At 49.4% G+C, this 22364-nt stretch overlaps 1 protein-coding gene across 4 annotated transcripts in view; it reads left to right on the forward strand.

Annotated features, from left to right (window-relative positions):
* The window catches only part of TP63 (tumor protein p63), a 166046-nt gene extending 144004 nt beyond the window's left edge, over nt 1-22042 (forward strand). For 2 of the 4 annotated variants that reach the window (XM_087965615.1, XM_087965613.1), the window contains exons 11-14: nt 10282-10439; nt 11900-12044; nt 14844-14937; nt 18207-19485. In XM_087965615.1, the coding sequence (XP_087821741.1) occupies nt 10282-10439; nt 11900-12044; nt 14844-14937; nt 18207-18503 (694 nt within the window). In that variant the 3' untranslated portion in view covers nt 18504-19485. Of the gene's footprint in view, nt 1-10281; nt 10440-11899; nt 12045-14843; nt 14938-18206 lie in introns of all 4 variants that reach the window. The other 2 variants (XM_087965616.1, XM_087965617.1) reach the window with 2 other exon arrangements.
* The last annotated feature ends 322 nt before the right edge of the window (nt 22043-22364 follow it).

The raw sequence follows: 22364 nt of genomic DNA on the forward strand, positions 1-22364 counted from the left end.
TTAGTATTAAATATTAAACTTATCCAATTCATGTTATAACGTATTTCATTTTCCTTAGGATATTCTCATCTCTTATTTTACAATATTATCTAAAATTCTCATCTCATTTCTATGTTCATTTCCCGTGTTACCTTTTTCTGTCACATTTGCAATTTTATCCTTATTTTATTGATTCAAAATTGTCCTCTCTGATTCATAATTCGGGCTAGCCACCTTCATTCTACTTTAATACCAGTCTCGCTATTTACTATATAACACAAATATACATACATACATGCATACATATTTATTTATTTGTAATCCTGTCTTGAATTATGCTGTGTCTTCTATTTGGCAAGTTGTCAGACTTTTCTGCTGGGATAGATGGATGGAAGCATGTGGGATACGGAGTGGGATGGATGGAAGGATAAATGAATGGAGGATGGATGGATGGATGGATGGATGGATATAGGATACAGGGAGGAGGGTGGAGGGATGGAGGCTGCAGGGTGAAGGAGGGAGGGATAAGTGGATGGAAGGAAAAGGATGGATGGATATAGGATACAGAGGGAGAGGGATGGAGGGATAGAGGCTGCAGGAGAAGGAGGCAGGGTGGATGGATGGATGGATGTGGATGGAGGAAAGATGGATGGAGGGATATAGGATACAGGGAGGGTGGATGGAAGATGGAGGGATGGAGGCTGCAGGGAGAAGGAGGATGGATGGATGGATGGATGGATATAGGATACAGAGAGAGGGATGGAGGGATAGAGGCTGCAGGAGAAGGAGGGAGGGTGGATGGATGGATGGATGTGGATGGAGGAAAGATGGATGGAGGGATATAGGATACAGGGAGGGGGATGGATGGAAGATGGAGGGATGGAGGCTGCAGGGAGAAGGAGGATGGATGGATGGATGGATGGATAGGATACAGAGAGAGGGATGGAGGGATAGAGGCTGCAGGAGAAGGAGGCAGGGTGGATGGATGGATGGATGTGGATGGAGGAAAGATGGATGGAGGGATATAGGATACAGGGAGGGGGATGGATGGAAGATGGAGGGATGGAGGCTGCAGGGAGAAGGAGGATGGATGGATGGATGGATATAGGATACAGGGCGAGGGGGATGAAGGGAATGGATGCTGCAGGGAGAAGGAGGGAGGATGGATGAATGTATAAGTGTGGATGGAAGGAAGAAAGGTGGATGGATGGATGGAGAGCACCTCAGTCTGCAAGGGGTAAGATCATATACAGGCACTCCTCGAATTACAGCTGTAATGGAGCTTGGAATTTCCATTATAAGTCATGACCATCGTAAGTCAGGGCACCCCATGTGACCGTCCCTGTTTTATGATGTGGGGGGGGGGGGAGGACGACTGCAGGGTCCCTGGTGCTCTCTGAGCTTGGTGGTTTTCATGGCCCAGCAGAGATATAACGGAACCTCCTTCTTATCCATAAGCAGCGAAACGTTTCAAACCAAAGATAAAAAAAGCCCAGTTCTCGTGACTCCAAAACATGAAGGCGACTGGCATAAATATTCCTGCCCGGTCAATACCGACGGTGCAGGCTACCCTAAATATAAAAGACACACACACACATACACCCCCAAAAAATAGGGTTAATGCAATCACATAAGTCAGCTAAGACCGAGGCTCCGACAGGCAGATTCTGCACCACCACCACCCCTGAAATAAGGCGGGGCGATGCGAGAACGAAGGGATTTGCACCCGTGGCCTTGGACTGGCCCCGATCTCAAGGGGCCCCTGAAAATTTGGAGGGAGGGGGGTCTGCTGAAACGCAGCATTTATTGTGTCCCGTCTCCCCCACGTTGCGGTAAAACAGGGTTTGCTCCAAGTTGGGCAACCCCATTGAAATACAGATTGGGGGTTGAAACCCACCTCACTCGCTCTGGATTTGCTAGGCCCTCCACACACACACACACACACACACACACACACACCCCGTGCCCGGATGGAGCCCTTTGTCAACTGATAAAAACATTTCTATGGTCTTTTTAGAGTGGCCCACAGAAAGGGATTGGGGGGTTTGAAAGAGCAGTGCAGCAGCTTGGAAACCGAAAGTGCATATTCCATAAATAGTTTTTTCAAAGATAGGAACTAGGTGACGGAAGTTTCTGCCGTGCAAAATTCTAACTGGAGAGCATGATTTGTGACTCTGGGCTATGGAGGTGTCCCGTTGGAGAATATGAATTAGGATACACCCAGGGGGTGGGTAGGGGGAAACCAGGGTCAAGGGTGATAAGGAATGATGTGTCTCAGAGTCGGCTGCAACCAGGCAGTGCCGGACATGTTAACTCCCAATAAATCCTTTGGAAGTTTGGCTCGAGACTCAGGATTTAATTGGGGGGAACTGCCAGAATCCTGACCCCCTTGTCCAGATGCAGGTCGATGGCCGTGCCCAGAGCAAAGGTCTTCGGAGGTCCGGGGGCTTTTCGGATGACAGGAGGGTGCCCCTCCCCCCCAGGGGGAGTCTGTCTGGATTTTCGAACGGTTCCGTTGCTCCGTCTCGGGGGGGTGGGATTCGTGTTAGGGGGTCCCAGCTCTGGCTCTGCTTGGCTTGGCTGCCGAGGTGCCCTGAGGGGAGAAGGCTAGGAACGGGAGCACGATGGTCCATGCGCGAAGGTTCGGATAAAACAATGTACAGCTAAAAGTCTGTGCACGGAAATCGTCTCAGCTCACGCAGTTGGCGCCTGCATGGCGTCAGATAAAGGTCTGCAGCGGGGTCTTCAAACTTGGCTGCTTTAAGACTCGTGGACTTCAACTCCCAGAATTCCTCCTCCTCCAGTCATGTTAGCTCAGGAATTCTGGGAGTTGAAAGTCCACAAGTCTTAAAGCTGTTCAAGTTTGAAGACTCCTGGTCTTCGGTATTCAAGGAGGGTTGGACTTAGTTTGCTTGTGGCTGTGCAGGGATTCTAGGCTGGTGCCTCTCTTGACTCCACCCCCAGGTTCTGTCACTCCTTTCCCTACACATCTTCTTCCTCTCTTGTCTTCCTCTGTCTCTCCCTCCTATTCTTCCCTCCTCCCTTCCTTCTTTCCCTCCTCCCTCCCCCTCTCCCTCTCATTTTAATTTCCTCCCTCCGTCCCTCGCTCCTTCCCTTCTTCTCGTTCCTATGTCCTTTATTCCTTCTTCCCTCGCTCGCTCGCTCCCTCCTCCTCCTCCTTTCCTTCCTTCCTTCCTCCCTCCCTCCCTTCTTCTCATTCCTATGTCCTTTATTCCTTCTTCCCTCGCTCCCTCCCTTCTCCTCCTCCTTTCCTTCCTTCCTTCCTCCCTCCCTCCCTCTCATTCGCATCTGGTCAGAAAGGCCCAATCTACACGTAAAGGTCCATTTAAACCTATTTATTGCTAATGCCGAGAAATCTTCTCAACTAACGGTCAGTCCCTGCTAGGAGTTAGATGAGAGTCCAGACCCCTCAAGGGAGGATAGATTTCGTCTGCTTGTGGCTACGTAGGGATTCTAGGCTGACTGCTCTTTTCACTCCGCCCTCCTCTTCTGCCGTCCCTTCTCCTACACGTCATCTTCCTCTCATTTCCCATCTCTCTTGTCTCCCTTCTTTCTTCCTCCCTCTAATTCCCATCTCCTTTCTTCCTCCCTTCTTCTCATTTCCATCTCCTTACTTCCTCCCTCACTCCTTCTTTCCCTTTTCTCATTCCCATTTCTTTCCTTCCTTTCCTTCCTTCCTTCCTCCCTCCCTCCCTCTCTCTTATTCCCATCTCCTTCCTCCCTCCCTCCCTCTTTCCCTTCTCCTTCCTCCCTCCCTCTTTCCCTTCTCATTCCCATTTCTTTCCTCCTCCCTCCCTCCCTCCCTCCCTCTCATTCCCATTTCCTTCCTTCTTTTCCTTCCTTCCTTCTTCCCTTCCTTGCTCGCTTGCTCCTTCCCTTCTCATTTCCATTTCTTTCCTTCCTCCCTCCCTCTTATTCCCATCTCCTCCTTCCACCCTCTCTCTCATTCCCATTTCTTTCTTTCTTCCCTCTCATTCCCACTTCCTCCCTCCTCCCCTCCCTCCCTTCTCATTCCCATTTCCTTCTTTTCCTTCCTTCCTTCCTTCCTTCCTCCCTCCCTCTTATTCCCATCTCCTCCTTCCACCCTCTCTCTCATTCCCATTTCTTTCTTCCCTCTCATTCCCATTTCCTTCCTCCCTTCCTCCCTCCCTCCCTCCCTTCTCATTCCTATTTCCTTCCTTCTTTCCTTCCTTCCTTCCTTCCTTCCTTCCCTCCCTTCTCATTCCTATTTCCTTCCTCCCTCCCTCTTATTCCCATCTCCTCCTTCCCATTTCTTTCTTCCCTCTCATTCCCATTTCCTTCCTCCCTTCCTCCCTCCCTCCCTCCCTCCCTTCTCATTCCTATTTCCTTCCTTCTTTCCTTCCTTCCTTCCTTCCTTCCTTCCTCCCTTCTCATTCCTATTTCCTTCCTTCCTTCCTTCCTCCCTCCCTCTTATTCCCATCTCCTCCTTCCACCCTCTCTCTCATTCCCATTTCTTTCTTCCCTCTCATTCCCATTTCCTTCCTCCCTTCCTCCCTCCCTCCCTCCCTTCTCATTCCTATTTCCTTCCTTCTTTCCTTCCTTCCTTCCCTTCCTTCCTTCCTTCCCTCCCTTCTCATTCCTATTTCCTTCCTTCCTTCCTTCCTCCCTCCCTCTTATTCCCATCTCCTCCTTCCACCCTCTCTCTCATTCCCATTTCTTTCTTCCTCTCATTCCCATTTCCTTCCTCCCTTCTCATTCCTATTTCCTTCCTTCTTTCCTTCCTTCCTTCCTTCCTTCCTTCCCTCCCTTCTCATTCCTATTTCCTTCCTTCCTTCCTTCCTCCCTCCCTCTTATTCCCATCTCCTCCTTCCACCCTCTCTCTCATTCCCATTTCTTTCTTCCCTCTCATTCCCATTTCCTTCCTCCCTTCCTCCCTCCCTCCCTCCCTTCTCATTCCCATTTCTTCTTTCCTTCCTTCCTTCCTCCCTCCCTCCTTCCTTCTGATTCCCATTTCCTCCTTCCACCCTCTCTCTCATTCCCATTTCCTTCTTTCTTCCCTCTCATTCCCACTTCCTCCCTCCCTCCCTTCTCATTCCCATCTCCTTCCAATAAATAAACCTATTTATTGCTAATGCCGAGGAATCTTCTCAACTAACGGTCAGTCCCTGCTAGGAGTTAGACGAGAGTCAATATACCTCAAGGGGCCTTGGACTTAAGTCAGTTTGTGGCTACGTAGGGATTCTAGGCTGACTGCTCATTTCACTCCGCCCTCCTCCTCTTCTGCCGTCCCTTCTCCTGCACAGACTTGGGCCAAAAGTCCATTCCTCCTTCGGGCTTCCTGTCCCAACGTCTGGTACCAAGTTCTGCAATAAACTTTTACGTCTTGGCTTTGCTCTCTCTCTGTGTCTTTTTCCTTTTCCTCTTGCCAACATTTCTTCTCTCTGTTCTCGGAAGCACTTTGGTTTTCCACTTCAGCCCCTCCCCAGGCCTTCCAATTGCTCCCCCCCCCCCAAAAAAAACGTTGGGTCATTTCCTGGCTCAAGCCAGGCAAGTCATCCACAACTTTTACAAGTACAACTCAGCCAGGAAATTTTGATTGTAAGGCATCGTAGCCTTTTAAGTCCAGTCTCCACGATATATTACAACTGGGCGTAGGATGCCTGTTTAGGGAATCAAGTGGTCACTAAGCAAATCATATGATCAACAGATTTTTCCCCTGTTTTTTGGGGGGGGGGGATTTTTATTTTTAAAATATGCATCAACATCCAACCATGAACAGTGTGGCCTCTGGGTATCGTTCATTTTGATACAAGTGGCAATAACCATATTAATAATATTTCTTACACTAGTCAAACTTAACGTAATTCTGGTATTAATACACATGTTTGTTTTAAAAGCCGTTATTCAATATTTCGATGTTCCATTTTAATGCCAATCACACTATGATTTGAGCTTACCTAGTAACACCATCTTTCAACCTCTTTTCTTTCCATCTAGTTATTGCTTTTATTCTATTATATTAAAAAAAAATATTCCCCCTATTTCTTACGTGGTCATAAGTCTTAATCCAGCTTCTCTAGTGGTCGGTTTTTGTTTTTTGCTGGAATTCGGCAAAAAATAATGTCACAAAACACCAGATAACAGATAATCAGAGTTGGAAGGGACCTTATAGGTCATCTAGTCCAACCCCCTGCCCAATACACCAAATCATGTGTCTGTCTCGTGCTTCCGCCAGTTGTGAGTGGGACGCAGCTGCCAAATGCCCAGAATACCATCCCCCCACCCCCCAGAACCATGTGGGTATTGTGGCTGCCAGCAAACTTGGACAGTGAGGAGGTTGGGGAGGTACCTGGGCCAGTCCTGGAGTCTAGGGAAGGCTCGGATGAGGGCTCTGCGTTGGAGGCAGAGATGGGGCCAGGACTGTCCGACAGTTATCAGCTGCCTTCGGAGTCGGAGATCAGTGGGGAAGAAGAACAGCTGGAGCCTGTTCCCAGTGTGCGCATGCACAGAGCTGCCAGATGAAGGGAACAGTTAAGGAACAAGAGTGAACTCGGGAGTAAAGGCACAGGTGGACAGTGTATGGCCCCTCCCAAAGGGAATAAAGAGGAGCGAAAGGGGACTAAGTGCTTGCAAAAGACATTCGGGTGAAGATCTCTGTTCCTGCATCCTTTCCAAGTAATGTCTGCTACAGTGTGGCGTTTGGGAGCTATCGGATTGGTAGCCTGATAAGGTCTGTGGTTGTAATTCACTCTTGAAAGACTGTTGGCCAGGACTTTGCTGGATGTGAATGAGAGGAATTCACATTTAGCCTAAATAAAAAGGGGTTTTTTGGTCAGGACGAGGGATCTGCTTCGTGATTTTGGGAAGCCTTAGGTGAGAACAGTGGATTGGTGCAGCAGTTGAAACTTTGAGGATGGGCCCCAAATACAGAAGCTTTTTTTTTTTCCAAGTCCAGGGTAACTTTCAGTGGCCACTAAGCCAACAGTCATAAGTCAAGGACTAGTGAAATGCCTTTTAACTCTCTGAGTCCATCTGAGCTGGGGAGGCCACAAGACCTCTGGCCGCTCTCAAGCCAGCAAAAACGTCGCGGTGACTGTAAAGGGCTGCCTGGACAGCATTCACACGATACGGCAAACCTACTTTAGTGTATTTACATGTCTATGGAGATTCTCAGTCATCCAGGTTATGTGTGTAAAAGTGTCTGTGTCTGTATGCATCTGTGTTCATGTATGTGTATGTATATATGTGTTTGTATGTATGTATGCGTATATATGTGTGTGTGTGTGTGTGTGTATATATATCTACTCTGTTTCCCCGAAAATACGACCTACCCTGAAAGTAAGTCCTAACTTTATTTTTACACATGCACCCACAAAATAAGCCCTAATTAAGCTCCCGCCCACTCCAGAGTGGACGGGTAGAAATTAAGCCAGGATGTGAGGGTGGCGCTGCCCTACTACTTACCTTTGGACAGGTGTAGCCAGGCCTCACACCCCCCGACACCTGCCTGGCCGGCCCATTTCTTCTGCAGCTGGCAAGGCTTTCCTGAAGGCCTCTGGAGCTGGTAACGAAGTTCTGGATCGATCCAGAACTCCGTTATGGGATGCAGAGGCCCTCAGGAAAGCCTTGCTGGACACAGGAGAAGAAGTCCCTGACAGGCCTCCAACAGCAAAAAGGAGGCCGGGGGAAACATGCGCAAGTGAGGTTAGTCAGTGGCTGACATCCCCCCCAAAATAAGACCCAGTGCCTTTTTGGGTGGCAAAAATATATATAAGACAGGGTCTTATTTTGGGGGAAACGCGGTATGTATCTGTATCTATACCTATCTATCTATGTGTGAATGTATGTATGTCATTTTATTCAAGATAAATTTAAAATTCATTAAATTTAAATTTAAATTTAAAAGACTCCAAAAATATCCAAAAGGACAAAAGAAAAAAAAACCCAAAGCAATTAAAACATTATAAAAAAGCAGTCAGAAGACATGATGAAAATTCTTTAACCTATGGACAGGTTTAACCATAGTTTCTGTTGGGAAAAGGTGACCATGCTAGACCAGGCCAAGTCCAAAAACTCTAGGGCAATTTTGAGAAGTTTAGCACTCGGACAGATCGGCCATGGATAGACCCATAGACGTGAACCACATCTATAGACGATGCAAAAGAGGCGACCAACCAGCCCAAAAGAGAGGGGAAAAACCCAAGCACCTCTCCAACAGCAGTTAGCACCCGGATCAGCAAAGATTCATTCCAAGGTTAAGATCAGACCAACAATCCAAGTCAACAACACCCCAATCCAGGAACTGCCAAAGGGCCAACAGCCCCACCCAAAGACCACCCCCACCAAGAGTGACAGGGCAAGCCACCAGATTAGAAACTGAGAGCAAATTCTGCACTCCTTAATGGGACTGATGATGTTACCTAGTTGGGTAATGAAATGTCTGCAAGGAAACCAGCCAGCTCAGAGAGCACCCGTGCCAATCCTGAGCTACAAATATTTTCCTTTATTGAAAAAGGTGCATCACAAAAAACCCCAACACATATATTATCCCCCCTGATTGAATACTTATGAATATATTATTACAATATTGTGTCAGGGTTCCAGCGATTGCCCCAATTAAGTCAGGAGCCTCGAGCCCAACTTCAAAAGAATTCGAAAGATTTATTAGGAGCAACATGCCGGCATGAACCTAAACGAAGCCAACTCTGGCATATCCCCTGTGACCCTGTTTTCCCCCCTCCCTCCAGGTGTGTCACAATCACGTTCTCCAGTGAAGGATTTTCGAGGGCAGAAGGTCCGGTAGCTTAGCTACAATCTTTGTAAGATAAGTGTGGAATATACTCCTGCTTTTAAGCTGGCAACTGCTCCTTCCGATTTCCTCTCCACCCTTGTTTATGGCAACTCCAAAACAGGCATAGGAGGAATGCTTTACAAGTGGACACGTTGGTTCCCACCCCTTGCGAAACAGGCCCCTCTAAAAATTTTAAACTAATAAATCTATTTGCAAATTATGGACCTTTCTTCTACATGTTATAGTGGTGACAAGGTAGTTAACGGGAAGAACTGTAAGAGTAAAACAAAAGAAAATTAAAAGTTTCAAAACTCTCTGTTATTGTAATCCACTCTTGAAAGTGGAGCATCTTCTCTATCCCAAATCATCCCAAAATTTAAATGCGGTTCGTCCTGGATCAAATATCCACGTTCGTTTCTTAATGCCATCTCTTCTCCAGGGTTAGTCTAATTAAATATAATAGATTCGGTCTCCAGAATTAGTCTTTTTCTCCCATCAAAGGCACAAGTACCAGTGGTTTCCTATTCATTGTAATCCATCCATCCAATCTTCCTCAATCTTCGTAGGAAAAAAGAATTTGTACTTCCCCTTGTCGTCAGATATTGTAAGGATATGCAGACTTAAACTTTGGGGAAACTTTTGAAATGCACTCTATTAGTTAGTTCTTCCGCCGTGAGAAAATCTCTTTGGTTTGAAATTGGATCGGAGTTTTTTTCGTATATCTTTATAACATCATTAGTTAACACTAACTAGCAATGATAATCCCAATGGTGGTTTTTTTTTCAAGCGGCAAACTGGACTTTCTTTGTTTTTTCTTCAAAGATGTTTGGCTTCTCATCCAAGAAGCTTCTTCAGCTCTTCAGGGAAGCGAAACGTCTTCGAAGAAAAAAACCCAAAGAAAGTCCAGTTTGCATCTTGAAGAGGAAAAAAAAAACACTTTTGGGACAACCAAGACACCTGGATGGCTGAGAAGCTCCATAGACATTTAGCACTGATGATGTTACCAAGTTTGGGTTGGACCTTTGGATAAATTAATCAAATATTTGTAGATCCGGGTTGACATGAGGTGCTCTTGGTGTTTGGTGGCTTCCTTGCAGACGTTTCATGACCCGACTAGCTAACATCATCAGTGCTAGAAGGGGGGAAGGAGGAGGACTGTGGGGTCCTTGGTGCTCTCTGAACTGGATGATTTGCTTCCAGACGTTTCATGACCCAGCTAGGTAATATCCTCAGTGCTACTGGTGGTTGCTTCCTGTTTCTATATAGACTTCGGAGCAAGATTGAATCTTTGCAGTCAGACGTTTCATGACCCGATTAAGTAACATCATCAGTGCCAGGTGGCGTGCTGGTCCCGTGTTCCCTGGCGCAGTGGTGCTTTCTGGATGGAGCCTGGATTAAACCTCCACAGGGGTGTGTGACACCCCACTCTCCTTCCATCCCTGGTTCTGCAGCTGGGTCCCCATCGACGCCAATTCGCCCGGGCTTTCCTTTCCGGCATCCCTTTAACTTCCTCTTCTTCTCTTTCCCAGAAACTCCCTCCAGGCTCAGCCTTCCTACGGCTCCAGCTCTCCTCCGCTTGGGAAAATCAGCGGCATGAACAAGCTGCCCTCCGTCAGTCAACTCATCAACCCCCAGCAACGCAACACCCTGACCCCCACCAGCATGCCTGACAGCATGGGAGCCAACAGTAAGTCCTATCTTTGCACTGGGCTTTTTAGTAGTAGTAGTAATAGTAGTAGTAGTAGTAGCAGTAGTAGTATGTCAACTAAAAAAAATACTCCTTTGGTCTTTTTAGTTGCCAGCAGAAAGGGAAAGGGGGAAAGCAGTGCATTCCTTAAATGCTCCAGATAATTGCTAGACAGCCGGAGCTGTTGGCACACAAGATGATTACCGGAGAGCATGCTTGATGACTGTTGGCTATGGATGTGTCCCATTGGAGAATATACATCCAGCACTTGGGGGAAAGACCAGGGTCAAGGGGGAAATGAATGATGTGTCTTAGTGTCGGCTGTACACCGACATGGTCACTCCTAATAAATCAATCTTTTTTACTCTGAGAGATGCGGCCAGAGACTTGTGATTTGAATGGGGGTGGATTTGTGGGAGCCTGGACATAGTATTTGTATTTTATATTTTAATGATACATAGATACTTCGAAAACAGTTGTCTGGGTGCATTTCATTTAACAGAGAAATAACAAATGTGATGATGATGATGATAATGAAATAATAATAATAATAATAATAATAATAATAATAATAATAATAATAATAATAATAATAGATTTAATTGGAGTAACTGCCGGAATCCTGACAAATAACAGTAATAGCAGTAGTAGCATAACTATAACAACAAAAATAGCATAACTAGAACAACAAAAATGTCAGCACATAAAGTATTGAATATGTAGTCCCTTTTATTGTAGCTTTCTGGTAGTATGCCTAACCAGAATATTTCTGGCTTTTAGATTGCTTAATTATCTTTTCTAACCACATACATATTTTCATCCCCAAATTTTTTTTTGCCTTCACACATGTCCGCCCCATAGGATAATAAATGCCTGGAGTCCGATTACATTTCCACCATTTGACGGACATATTTTTAGACATCTTTGCTAGCCTTTACATCAGGTTTTTAATTTTATTCCAAAATTAAATGGGTGGGTTTTGAAGTTATGGCATGCATGCGCGCACACACACAGAGGGAGGGTGAGGGAGAGAAAGAGAGAGAGAAATTGTATTTGGGTACTTTTTACGGCCATTTGCAAACATGACCATGATTTGCAGTGCTTGGGCCATCTTTCAGCAAAATATGCCCATTGGGGAAAATGGGCTTGGTGTCATTCATTGAATGACCTCTGCAAAAAAAAAAATGCGCTCCAGTCACATGGTGCTTTAAGTTATGACTGCAATAATTTACGGCCATAATTCCAAAATCAGACACAGAATTCTGTGACGTTACTGTAGACCTGCAGTGTTTCTCAGACTTGGCCACTTGGATCTTTCCAGACTACATGCTTTAAGATGGGTGGTCTCCAACTCCCAGAATCCTCTAGGCCAGCATTGCTTTAAGGTGCATGGAGTGAACTTCAGTTCCCAGCATTCCCCAGCTTGTCTTTGAACGTGCGGTTTCTCTCCTTCCGTCCAGTTCCGATGATGGGAGCCCACATGACGATGGCGGGCGACATGAACGGGCTCAGCCCCACCCAGACGCTGGGCCCTCCCCTCTCCATGCCGTCCACCTCCCACTGCACCCCACCTCCTCCCTACCCCACAGACTGCAGCATCGTCAGGTGAGTGGAGCGAGCGAAGCAGGATACTGGGCCGGGGAGGTGAGTTCGGTTCCAGCGCAGTCAGCCTCGAGTTCGAGTTCTGCATCCTCGGCGGAAGCAACCGCTTGCACTGGCTTCGCAACCTGCCTGTTTCCCTCACTTTTTGCAGAGACTAGCACGCTCTGTCTGCGCATCTCCTGAGCACTGTTGTTTGCACTATAGGTGTGTGAGGGAATGGGAGGGGCCTGCTCAGCCGGTTGGGGTGCAGACGTCCGCAGGATGCGCCCCAAAAAAAAAAACCCATCACAAATGAAACCTCCAAGCTTGGCCCCAGGGTTTAGGTCCAGCTGCCATCTTGACTTTTGTCAATACAGATCCTTCAGATCCACAATGACTTTGGACCTGAGCTGCCCTGCTTGCCTGGTGCCAAGAGGGGGGAAAAAGGATCTTGCTTGGCGGAGCTGGGCTGTCGAACTCTCGGATTGACTGCGTCAATCCTCTGTGGGGCCATCCTTGGAGATAGCACCTTAGCCACCCAGGGTGTCCAAAAGGCTGCTGGGTTCTCAGAAGCACCTTGGAGGGGGGTTGTGTGTGCTCAGTTGCAGATAAGCTTCAGTGCCCCGTTTAAGGGATTTTGGCTCAGGTTCGAGACTTTGGAGATGGTCTCGTCCCACAAGACTCCGGACACAAAATCAGATTCTCGCACTCAGGACTCGCTTGGCGAGCCTCCTCTAGATACAAGGGATGTGCCCTCTTGCCAAGGGCAGGGTCCCTGTGCCCAGAGGGGCCGGCTCTGGATGCCCCGTTAGCCAGGGTTGGCTGTTCTCCCCCTCGGAATGGGACTACACACCATGGCCAACTCGCCACGGGATAATTCAGCAAATGCAAAAGTCAAATTCCTTTCGACGGAACAATGGCCGATAATAATAAAACAAAGTCTAATCCAGAAATAACAGGAGTTAACAATAATTTCGACTCAAACCTGGTCATCAATCGTGAAAACTAACCGCATGAAACGATTAACGCAGCCCTGAATTGTCCCACGGCAACTTGCAGGGTGGGGGGGGGCTGGACTAGAAGTCCTCCAAGGTCCCTTCCAGCTGTATTCTGATTCTAAAGTGGCCGTGACGAGTTGGCTGGGGCGAGTTATCCTAAACCCTCTCCCCCCCCTCCCCTCCTCTGGGTGGTTGGGGTCTCTCTTCGTCTTCCTGCCCTTGTGCCTCTTCTTAAATAGCGGTGGTTGTGCTTCGGCTGTTCCGGTTTTCTGCATCCAGGGTTTGGTTTGAGGAGGGGAGGCGGGCAGGCTGTGGCCTCGCTTTGGTGCTGCTTGGCGCTTGGGAAGGCAGCCTTATGAGAGGGGGTCTGGCAAAACGACTCACCGGAGCAGCCGGTCCAAAGGAAGTGCCCCTCCTTAGCCACCGCGACGAAGCCTGTGCACCGAGAGTCCCTTCCATGGCTGACTCGCTGGACCTGTGGAGGCGGCTTCCAAATCCAAAGCGCCCCCCTCCCCCCCACTTTGTCAGTCTGAAATCCCACCATCTCTGGAGTGGGGCTTTCTCGGGGGAGAACCTCTGCCCCCTACCCCGCCCCCTGGCTGGATCTCCTCCCGTTTTTCCGGCCAGCAGGAAGCGCCCGATTCCTGTCCGTCCCCGGCTCTCCGAGCTGGGATGGTTGCTTTGCAGACGTTTCATGGCCCAGCTAGGTAACCTCATCAGTTCTAGAAGGGAGGAGGGGCTGCGGAAAGGAGGAAGAGGAGCAGGAGGACTCCTTGGGGTCTCCGAGCTTGGTGGTCTTACTCGCAGTTTCATGACCCAAACTAGGTGATATCATCAGTGCATCGAACGTCATCGCTGTCACTGATGATGTTACCTACTTGGGTCGTGAAACGTCTGCAAGAAAACCACCAAGCTTGGAGACAACAAGGACCCCAAAGTCGTCTCCCTCTCCTCTTCTTCCTCTCTCTCCTCCTCTCTCTCCCTTCTCTCTCTCTCTCCTCTCCTTCTCTCCCTCTTCTTCCTCCTCCTCCCTCTTCCTCCCTCTCCCTCCTCCTCCTCCTCTCTCTCTCTCTCCCTCTCTTCCTCTCTCCTCCTCTTTCCTCCTCCTTCTCCCTCTTCTCTCTTCCTCCTCCTCCTTTCCTCTTCCTCCTCCTCCTCCTCCTCTCCTCTTCCTCCCTCTCTCCCTCTTCCTCCTCTCCTCCTCCTCCTCTTCTCCCTCTTCCTCTGTCTCCCTCCTCCTTTCTCCTTCCTCCTCCTCCCTCTTCCTCCTCCTCCTCTTCCTCCCTCTTCCTCTCTTCCTCCTCCTCCTCCTCCTCTTCCTCCTCTCCCTCTTCCTGTCTTCCTTTCCCTTCCTCCTCTTTCCTCCTCTCCCTCCTCTCTCTCTTCTCCTTCTCTCTGTCTCTCCTCCTCTCCTCTCCTCCTCCTCCCTCCCTCCTCCTCCTCTTCCTCTCTTCCTCTTCCTCCTCCTCCTTTCCCCTCTTCCTCTCCTCCTCTTCCTCCTCCCCTCCTCCTCCCCTCCTCCCATCTACTAAGCGCCACTCCCTCCTAGCCCTGCTGATGTTCCCTAGTAGGGTCCTGAAATGTCTGCAAGAAAAACCCCCGGCTCAGAGAGCCCACCCCCACCCCCGAGGCCCCTGGTTTCAACCCTGAGCTTAGAAATACCCTCCTTTTTATAAGAGTGCCGGGTGCGGATCTTGCCATGTCGGGGCTCTGCAGTTCTGGGTGACCTCCTCATCTCAATTTCTCCTTCTCTCTTTCTCTTCCTCTTCCTCTCTCGCCCCCCACCCCACCCCCTCGTCGTCCTCCCCCCCCCATCCCCCTGCAGTTTCTTAGCGAGGCTGGGCTGCTCGTCCTGTCTGGATTATTTCACGGCGCAAGGCCTGACCAGCATCTATCAGATTGAACACTACTCCATGGATGTAAGTAAACCGACTCTCTCTCTCGCTTCCCGGACCATGTGGTGGGGGGGGGTGGGGGGGGGGGAGAGAACCCCTGGATCTCTTCAACGGGGTGGCCGAGCCCGGCTGGCATTGCAGATGCCCTCCAGAAGGGAGACCTGGCGGCTGGCGGAAAAGAATCACGAGCGGAAGAGCTCTCCCTTCTCTGCGCATAGTTGTAGGGTGGCGTTGCAAGATGCGGGTGCAAACAGGGGAGTTTAGCACGGCCCCCAGGAAGCGCAAACACTGCCAGAGTTGACAGATCGGCCTCCTGCCAGCCCTTCCGGCGCCCGCCTGCCCTCTCGGTCCCACTGCCACCGTCCTCTTGAAATTGCTGGCTTGGCTTGGCCGGGGAGGGTCGGTACTGGGCTGCCGTGGGAACCCTCCCCTCTCAGCTTGGCGGTCTCTGTGCTTCCTCGCTGCTTTTCGCCTGACCCTCTCTTGCTTGTGGCTGGACATCGGTGGGAGGGAAGCGCCCTGGCCGGGGCGCCAAAAACAGCCTCCAGAGCTGTCGGGAGGATGGACCTGGGGAGGGAGAGGAGGGTGTGGCCACATCTGCCCTGATGGGTGTCAAAGGTGGATGGTTGCTGGCCTCCCGGAGTTGTGCCCGCAAGCCCATCGCTGGAGGTTTCCCAAACGGGCTGGACCAACCGTTCTGAAGTGAAGTCTCCGGCTTGAGTTGGGTTGGACTAGAAGACCTCCGAGGTCCCTTCCCAAGCCCCTTGGAGTAGAATTCTCTAAGGGCATGCATCAAATCCCCCCCCTTCCCCCCCCCCGACCTTAGAACATAGAATCTCGTAGGGTCGGTAGGAACCTCAGAGGTCATGTACTCTAACCCCCTGCTGAAGCAGGAGACCCTTACAGAATTACAGAGTTGGAAGGGACCTCGGAGGTCTTCTAGTCCAACCCCTTGCTCAAGCAGGAGACCCCACACCATTCCATAGCAGTGCCCCTGCCCCACAACCCCCACCACTTCTGGCTTCCATTCCCCAGATGTGCCAATGAGAAGTTGAAAGAGAGAGGCTTTATCGAGACGTGTTCTCCAAAGAGGCCCCCCCTCCGCAAAAGGCAGGATAAGAAGCAACGGATGGAAATGAATGCAGGAGAGAAGCAATCTGGAATTAAGGGAGGAATTTCCTGGCCAGGGAGGACAATTATAACCAGTGGAACAGCCTGCCACCAGACATTCTGGGTTCTTCCTCACTGGAGGTTTTTAAGAAAAGATCAGAGACCTCCTGCAGCACTCTGCGGGCCGAAATTGGGGGGCATTTGGGGCCCATTTGGGGCCTGTTTCTCGGCCTGTTTTTCAGCTTTTGGGGGGGCTGTTTTGGGCCCTGTTTTCTGATCGTTTTGGACTCATTTCTGGGCTATTTTGGGCTTGTTTTTCAGCAATTTTCAGCCTTTTTTCGCCCATTTTGAGCCCAATTTTGGCCATTTTGGGCTTGTTTTTCAGCTGGTTTTGGCCCATTTTGAGCCTGTTTTGGAGCCATTTTGGGATTGTTCTTCAGCCATTTTAGGCCCATTTTGGGGCTGTTTTGGGCCCATTTTTCTTCCTGTTTTGGACCCATTTTTGGACTTGTTTTTCAGCCATTTTCAGCCTGTTTTCCAGGCTGTTTTGGGGCCATTTTTTGGCCCGTTTTGGGGCCATGTTGGGTTTGTTTTCCAGCCATTTTAAGCCTGTTTTTGCCCTGTTTTCAGCCTGTTTTGGACCCATTTTTCGGCCTATTTTGGGGCCATTTGGGGCTTTTTTCCCCAGCCTTTTTTGACCTGTTTGGGGCCCATTTTTTGGCCCGTTTTGGGGCCATGTTGGGTTTGTTTTCCAGCCATTTTAGGCCTGTTTTTGGCCTGTTTTCAGCCTGTTTTGGACCCATTTTTCGGCCTATTTTGGGGGCATTGGGGGCTTTTTCCCCCAGCCTTTTTTGACCTGTTTGGGGCCCATTTTTCCAGCCCGTTTTTGGCTTGTTTTTCAGCCCTGTTTGGGCCTGATTTTTGGCCCGGTTTCAGCAGGTAGAGTGTTGCAGGAGACCATGGAGGGTGAAAATGAGGTGCGAGCGGGGTTGTACACGGCCTGTCTTAGCTGCCAGAGGCACCACCGCTCACTTGATATTTCCAGGCCAGCCCTGAGGGCCATAATTAAGCGCCCCATGGGCTGGATCCAGCCTGCGGGCCTTGAGTTTGACACCCTGCCCTGGAACGTGTCCAAAAAATGACTGTGTCTTCTTTAAAAAAATTTGGAAGGAAGGAAATGGGAATGAAAAGAAGTGAAGGAGCAAGGTAGGTAGGTAGGTAGGAAGGAAGGAAGGAAGGAAGGAAGGAAGGAAGGAAGGAAGGAAGGAAGGAAGGAAGGAACTGCAAGAAGGAAGGAAGGAAATTGGAATCAGAAGGAAGGAAGGAAATGGGAATGAGAATAAAAAGAAGGGAGCAAGGGAGGGACAGAGGGAGGATGAGAGGAAGAAGATGTGTAGGGGAAGCGGTGGCAGAACCTGGAGTCAAAGTAAGAAACAGCCTAGAATCCCAACCTAACAGCCCAACAGCCTGAGTAGCCACAAGCTGACTAAGAGAAGGGAATGGAAAGGGAAGGAAGAGAGAGAGAGAGGGAGGGAGGGAAGGAAGGAAGGAAGGAAGGAAGGAAAGAAAAGAAAGAAAGAAGAAAGAAAGAAAGAAAAGAAAGAAAGAAAGAAAGAAAGAAAGAAAGGAAAAAGGAAAGGAAAGAAAGGAAAGAAAGAAAGAAAGGAAAGAAAGAAAGGAAAGAAAGAAAGAAAGAAAGAAAGGAAAGGAAAGAAAAGAAAGAAAGAAAGAAAGAAAGAAAGAAAAAAAAGAAAAGAAAAAAGAAAGAAAGGAAAGGGAAGGCGGGAGGAGATGGGAAGGAGGAAGTGAGCAAACGAGGGAGGGAGGGAGGAAATGGAATGAGAAGAAGGGAGGGAGGGAGGAGGGAGAGATGAGAGGAAGGGAGGAAGGAAGAAGAGGAGACAAGAGGAAGAAGATGGGTAGGAGAAGGAGTGGCAGAACCTGGCGGTGGACTCAAAAGAGGCACCAGCCTAGAATCCCTACGTAGCCACAAGCTGACTAAAAGAAGGGGAATGGAAAGGGAAGGAAGGAGAGAAGGAAAGAAAGATAGAATGAGAAGGGGAAGGGAGGGAGGAGGGAAGGAAGGAAGGAAGGAAGGAAAAGAGGGAGGGAGGGAGGGAAATGTGATTTGGCCGGGTCTCTCCTGGGGCTCACTCGCTCGCTCTTTCTTCCTCCCTTCTCAGGATCTGGTAAGCCTGAAGATCCCCGAGCAATTCCGCCATGCCATCTGGAAGGGCCTCCTCGACTACCGGCAGCTGCACGACTTCTCCTCGCCTCCGCACCTCCTGCGCACGCCCAGCGGCGCCTCCACGGTCAGCGTGGGCTCCAGCGAGGCCCGGGGCGAGCGGGTGATCGACGCCGTGCGCTTCACCCTCCGCCAGACCATCTCCTTCCCTCCCCGCGACGACTGGAGCGACTTCAACTTCGACTTGGATGCCCGTCGGAACAAGCAGCAGCGCATCAAAGAGGAAGGGGAGTGAAGCCCCTCCCCGCCCCGCTCACACACCCCCGCCACCACCACCCTGTTCCGGCCAGCCCGAGGACCCTCCCCAACCCGAGGGTCTCCCCAACTGCTCTGATTCCTGTTCTGAAAAGCCGAGCGGCATGCCACGAACTCATTCACGCACTCACTCACACGCCCTGTAGCTTTGCCGGGTTTTGGTGCTTTGGCTTAACAAGCTGGGCATTGTGGCGGTGTTCTCTCTCTTTTTTTGTGTGTGTAAATCACAACTGGTGTGCATGAGGGCTGGGTGGCTTTTCAAGTTTAAAAAAAACAAAAACATCCATACAAAAAATGGATCGTTTGCCTGGCAAATTACGGTTTTCCACATTTCTGGGAGTTGACGGATCCTTGGTTGACTCGAGGCCATCTTGTGTGGGAGATCTACACAGACCGCATTTGTTGTTTTCACACACCACACGTGCTGCGGTTGTGGTCTTTCCTGGGAAGAGTTGCCTGGATCTCTTGCTGAATTGATCCGTTTTCCGGTGCCTTTGGATCCCCACTTTCAGAGCAGGGGTGGGGGGTCCCAAACTTATGGACTTCAACTCCCAGAATTCCTCCTCCAGATATTTCTTTCCTCCTGTCCCCCCAGCGTGGAGAGACTACAGCGAAAGGGATGACAAGAGAGCAAGCAGGCCAGAATGGGGTATCCCTAATCAAAATGGTGCATTTAGTGCCAGGGAATTCTGGGAATTGAAGTCCACCCGTCTTCAAAGTCACCGCAATTTAAAACCAAAGTCATTTTCAACTGACGGTGTTTTTTTTTTTTTTACTTTGAGTTTTCAAATTGGGAGATGAGAACTTTCCAGATAAGACAAAATGGGGTGTGGTGGACGTTGGGTGCGTGCGGTAGGTGATTCAGCAGCACCCTGATCCCTTCTGTTGCAGCCACATGGGTAGGATGGTCCCTGAAGGAGACAAACGCCGAATTTACCGGAATTTACCGAGTGGCTGAAAAACCAGAATCTTTTGAGTTTGGCTCTTGCAATCCCTACGGATTGTTGCTTTGCACCAGAAAAAAATGGATGCTCTGGGTTTTGTTTGTTTGTTTTTCACCCTAGTTGCAATACCCACATAGGTGTAGTAGCCACACCGCATAGTAGCATAACAGCCTCTAGTAGTAATAGGCACGTAAGTGCTGGGAAGTTAGGTGCTAATCCGAGATAGTTGGAAAATGGCCTGGGAGGAAGGTTAAATTGGAGGTGCAGGTGGAGAAGGGGCTTCTCCCACCCACCCAGAATAACCCCCCAGGCTGCCCGGAGGAGAAACCCTGTTGTGTTTTCCACAGTTGTGGGTTCCCTTTGCTCGCGCTAGTGCAAAGTCACTTCTGGCCACAGCGTCCGCTCTGCCACTCAAACCGTGGCGCCGTTTCCGACTTTAAGGTCCTGTTACACGTTCAGAATTTTTAAGGTGGTGTTGGGGTTTCCTGGGGGAGGGGAGAATAAGGAGGAGGGGGGCCCTCTAGGAAGGTCGCTTGGGAAGGGGACCGAGGGGAGGGGTCTTTCCTTCTGTTGGGGTCCACAGCCTGCCAGATCTTTCTTGGAAGCCAGGAGATGATGGCTCACCCACCCACCCACCCGCTTGGCTTCTCTCCATCATTTCAATGTAGGGCGGGGTGTCTTTGGGGCGGCTTTATCCGTCCTTCCCTAGCTGTTCTTTCAGGCCCTTCCTTTCCTCTCTCCCTTCTTCCTTCTCTCTGTCCCTCCCTTCTTTTCACCATCCTTCCTTTCCCTTCCCTCCCTCCCTCTCTTCTTTCTCTATGCCTCCCTTCCGTCTTCCCACAGTTCCTCCCTCCCTCCTTTCTTCTCCCTCCTCCTCTCTCCTTTCCCCTCTATCCCTCCCTCCCTTCTTTTCTCCCTCTATTTCTCTTCCATCCTTCCGCCTTCCCTCCCCTGCTTCCTTCCTCTCTCCCTGTCCCCCTTCCCTTCCCCTCCTATTCCCTCCCTTCTTCCTTTCCTTCCCTTCCCTTCCTCTTTTCCTTTCTTTTTCCTTTCCTTCCCTCCCTCCCTTCCATCCCTATTTCCACCATCCTTCCCTCTCTTCTACTGTCAACTCCTCCCTCCCTCCCTCCTTCCTTCTTCTCTCCCTCCCTACGTTCTTCCCTTCTTCTTCCTTCCCTTCTCTTCCTCTTTTCCTTTCTTTTTCCTTTCCTTCCCTTCCCCTCCTATTCCTTCCTTCTTCCTTTCCTTCCCTTCTCTTCCTCTTTTCCTTTCTTTTTCTTTCCTTCCTCCTATTCCTTCCTTCCCTATTTCGTCCTTCCTCTCTTCTACTGTCAACTCTTCCCTCCCTCCTTCCTTCTTCTCTCCCTCCCTACGTTCTTCCCTTTCTTCTTCCTTTCCTTCTCTTCCTCTTTTCCTTCCTCTTTCCTTTCCTTCCCTTCCCCTCCTATTCCCTTCCCCTTGTATTCCCTTCTTCCTTTCCTTCCCTTCCTCTTGTCCGTTCTTTTTCCTTTCCTTGCCTTCCCCTCCCCTTCTATTCCCTTCCTCCCATCCCTATTTCCACCATCCTTCCCTCCCTTCCACTCTCAACTCCTCCCTTCCTTTCTCCGCCTCTCCTCTTCCTCCAACTCCACTCATCCTTCGGGAAGGTGGATTTTCAAACCACAGCTGGGTGTGGCAAACCTCAAGGACTCAAGATGAGCGGGGAAAAAAATCTCTTTGGGGCCTTTGCAAAACGTCCCCCTTTCCCGTCCAGCCGTCGCTCTTTGGGCCTTCTGTCCGCCTACTGCACCCCAGCTCCTCTGCCTTCTTCCTCACTCTTCCCTCCGGCCGCCAACCTTGCAGTGCTGGCCTCCCTTCGGCCTAACCGCAGACTCTCCGCCGATCGGTTCCTTTTACCCGTTTTTTTTTTCTTTGCCTTCGCACGTCATCAGGAAGATTTAAAAAAGAAAAAAAAAAGTTTTGTAAGTTAGAGATTTTGTGTTGTAAGTAATGTTTTTTTGTTTTTTTTGGTATCATCCTAGAACCTTTTTACATGCATTCCATTTTTATTTTATTTTTTATTTTTATTTTGTATTGTTCTTGTCTTTCTTTGGGAGAAATCGGGGTGCCTAAGAACCACAATTTTCTTTGCAATTTTGTTTTGTTTTGTTTTATTAAATTGTGTTGTTGTTTTTTTAAAATGGGGGAAAAGGCTAGATTGCAACCTGCTATGGATGGAGAATCCTCACACTATTTCTGCCCTACAGGAAAGGGGTGTGTGTGTGTGTGTGTGTGTGTGTGTGTGTGTTGGATGCAAACCCTCCCGCCCTCCTCCCCGAGGGAGGGGAAGGGAAGGGAGAGAGAAAGGAAAGAGGGGAAGGGGGGAGCTTGACTTGACTTCAAAGAGTCCTAGATTTCAAAGTAATTTTATTTGTGTCACTTCAACCACTGCAATCCACAGGTTGTTCATGACTTGTAAGAAGTATTAATTTGACAAAAAACAACAACACACAAACCATCAATAATCATAACCACTCTCTTGTCAATGCCAAGTAAAATGTAAATAAACCACGTTATAAAAGCTACATTAAATGTTCCTCGCGTTGGAGGTGGTCATTTTATTTTGGGGGGGAGGATTGGGGGGGCACATTGGGGTTTCCATTGGGGGAGGGCAGATTGAGGATTTGGGGAGGGGAGGAAAGTGCTCCCTACAGGGTCTCCTCGTCTTACAACCGTTCACTTAGGGACCATTTCTGGTTACAAGGGCACAGAAAAAAAGTGACTTGGGGGCGTTTTTCAGTCTTACAACCGTGGCGGCATCTTCCGTGGCCACGTGACCAAAACTCAAGAGGCTTGGAAACTGGCATGTCCTCAGGACGGTTGTAGCGTCATTGCTGTTGTTCAGTTAGTAACACGGT

The sequence above is a fragment of the Notechis scutatus genome, chromosome 4 (assembly GCF_049901735.1).
Source record: "Notechis scutatus isolate UNSWTSFEM ecotype Mainland chromosome 4, rNotScu1.2, whole genome shotgun sequence".
Lineage (NCBI taxonomy): Eukaryota > Metazoa > Chordata > Lepidosauria > Squamata > Elapidae > Notechis > Notechis scutatus.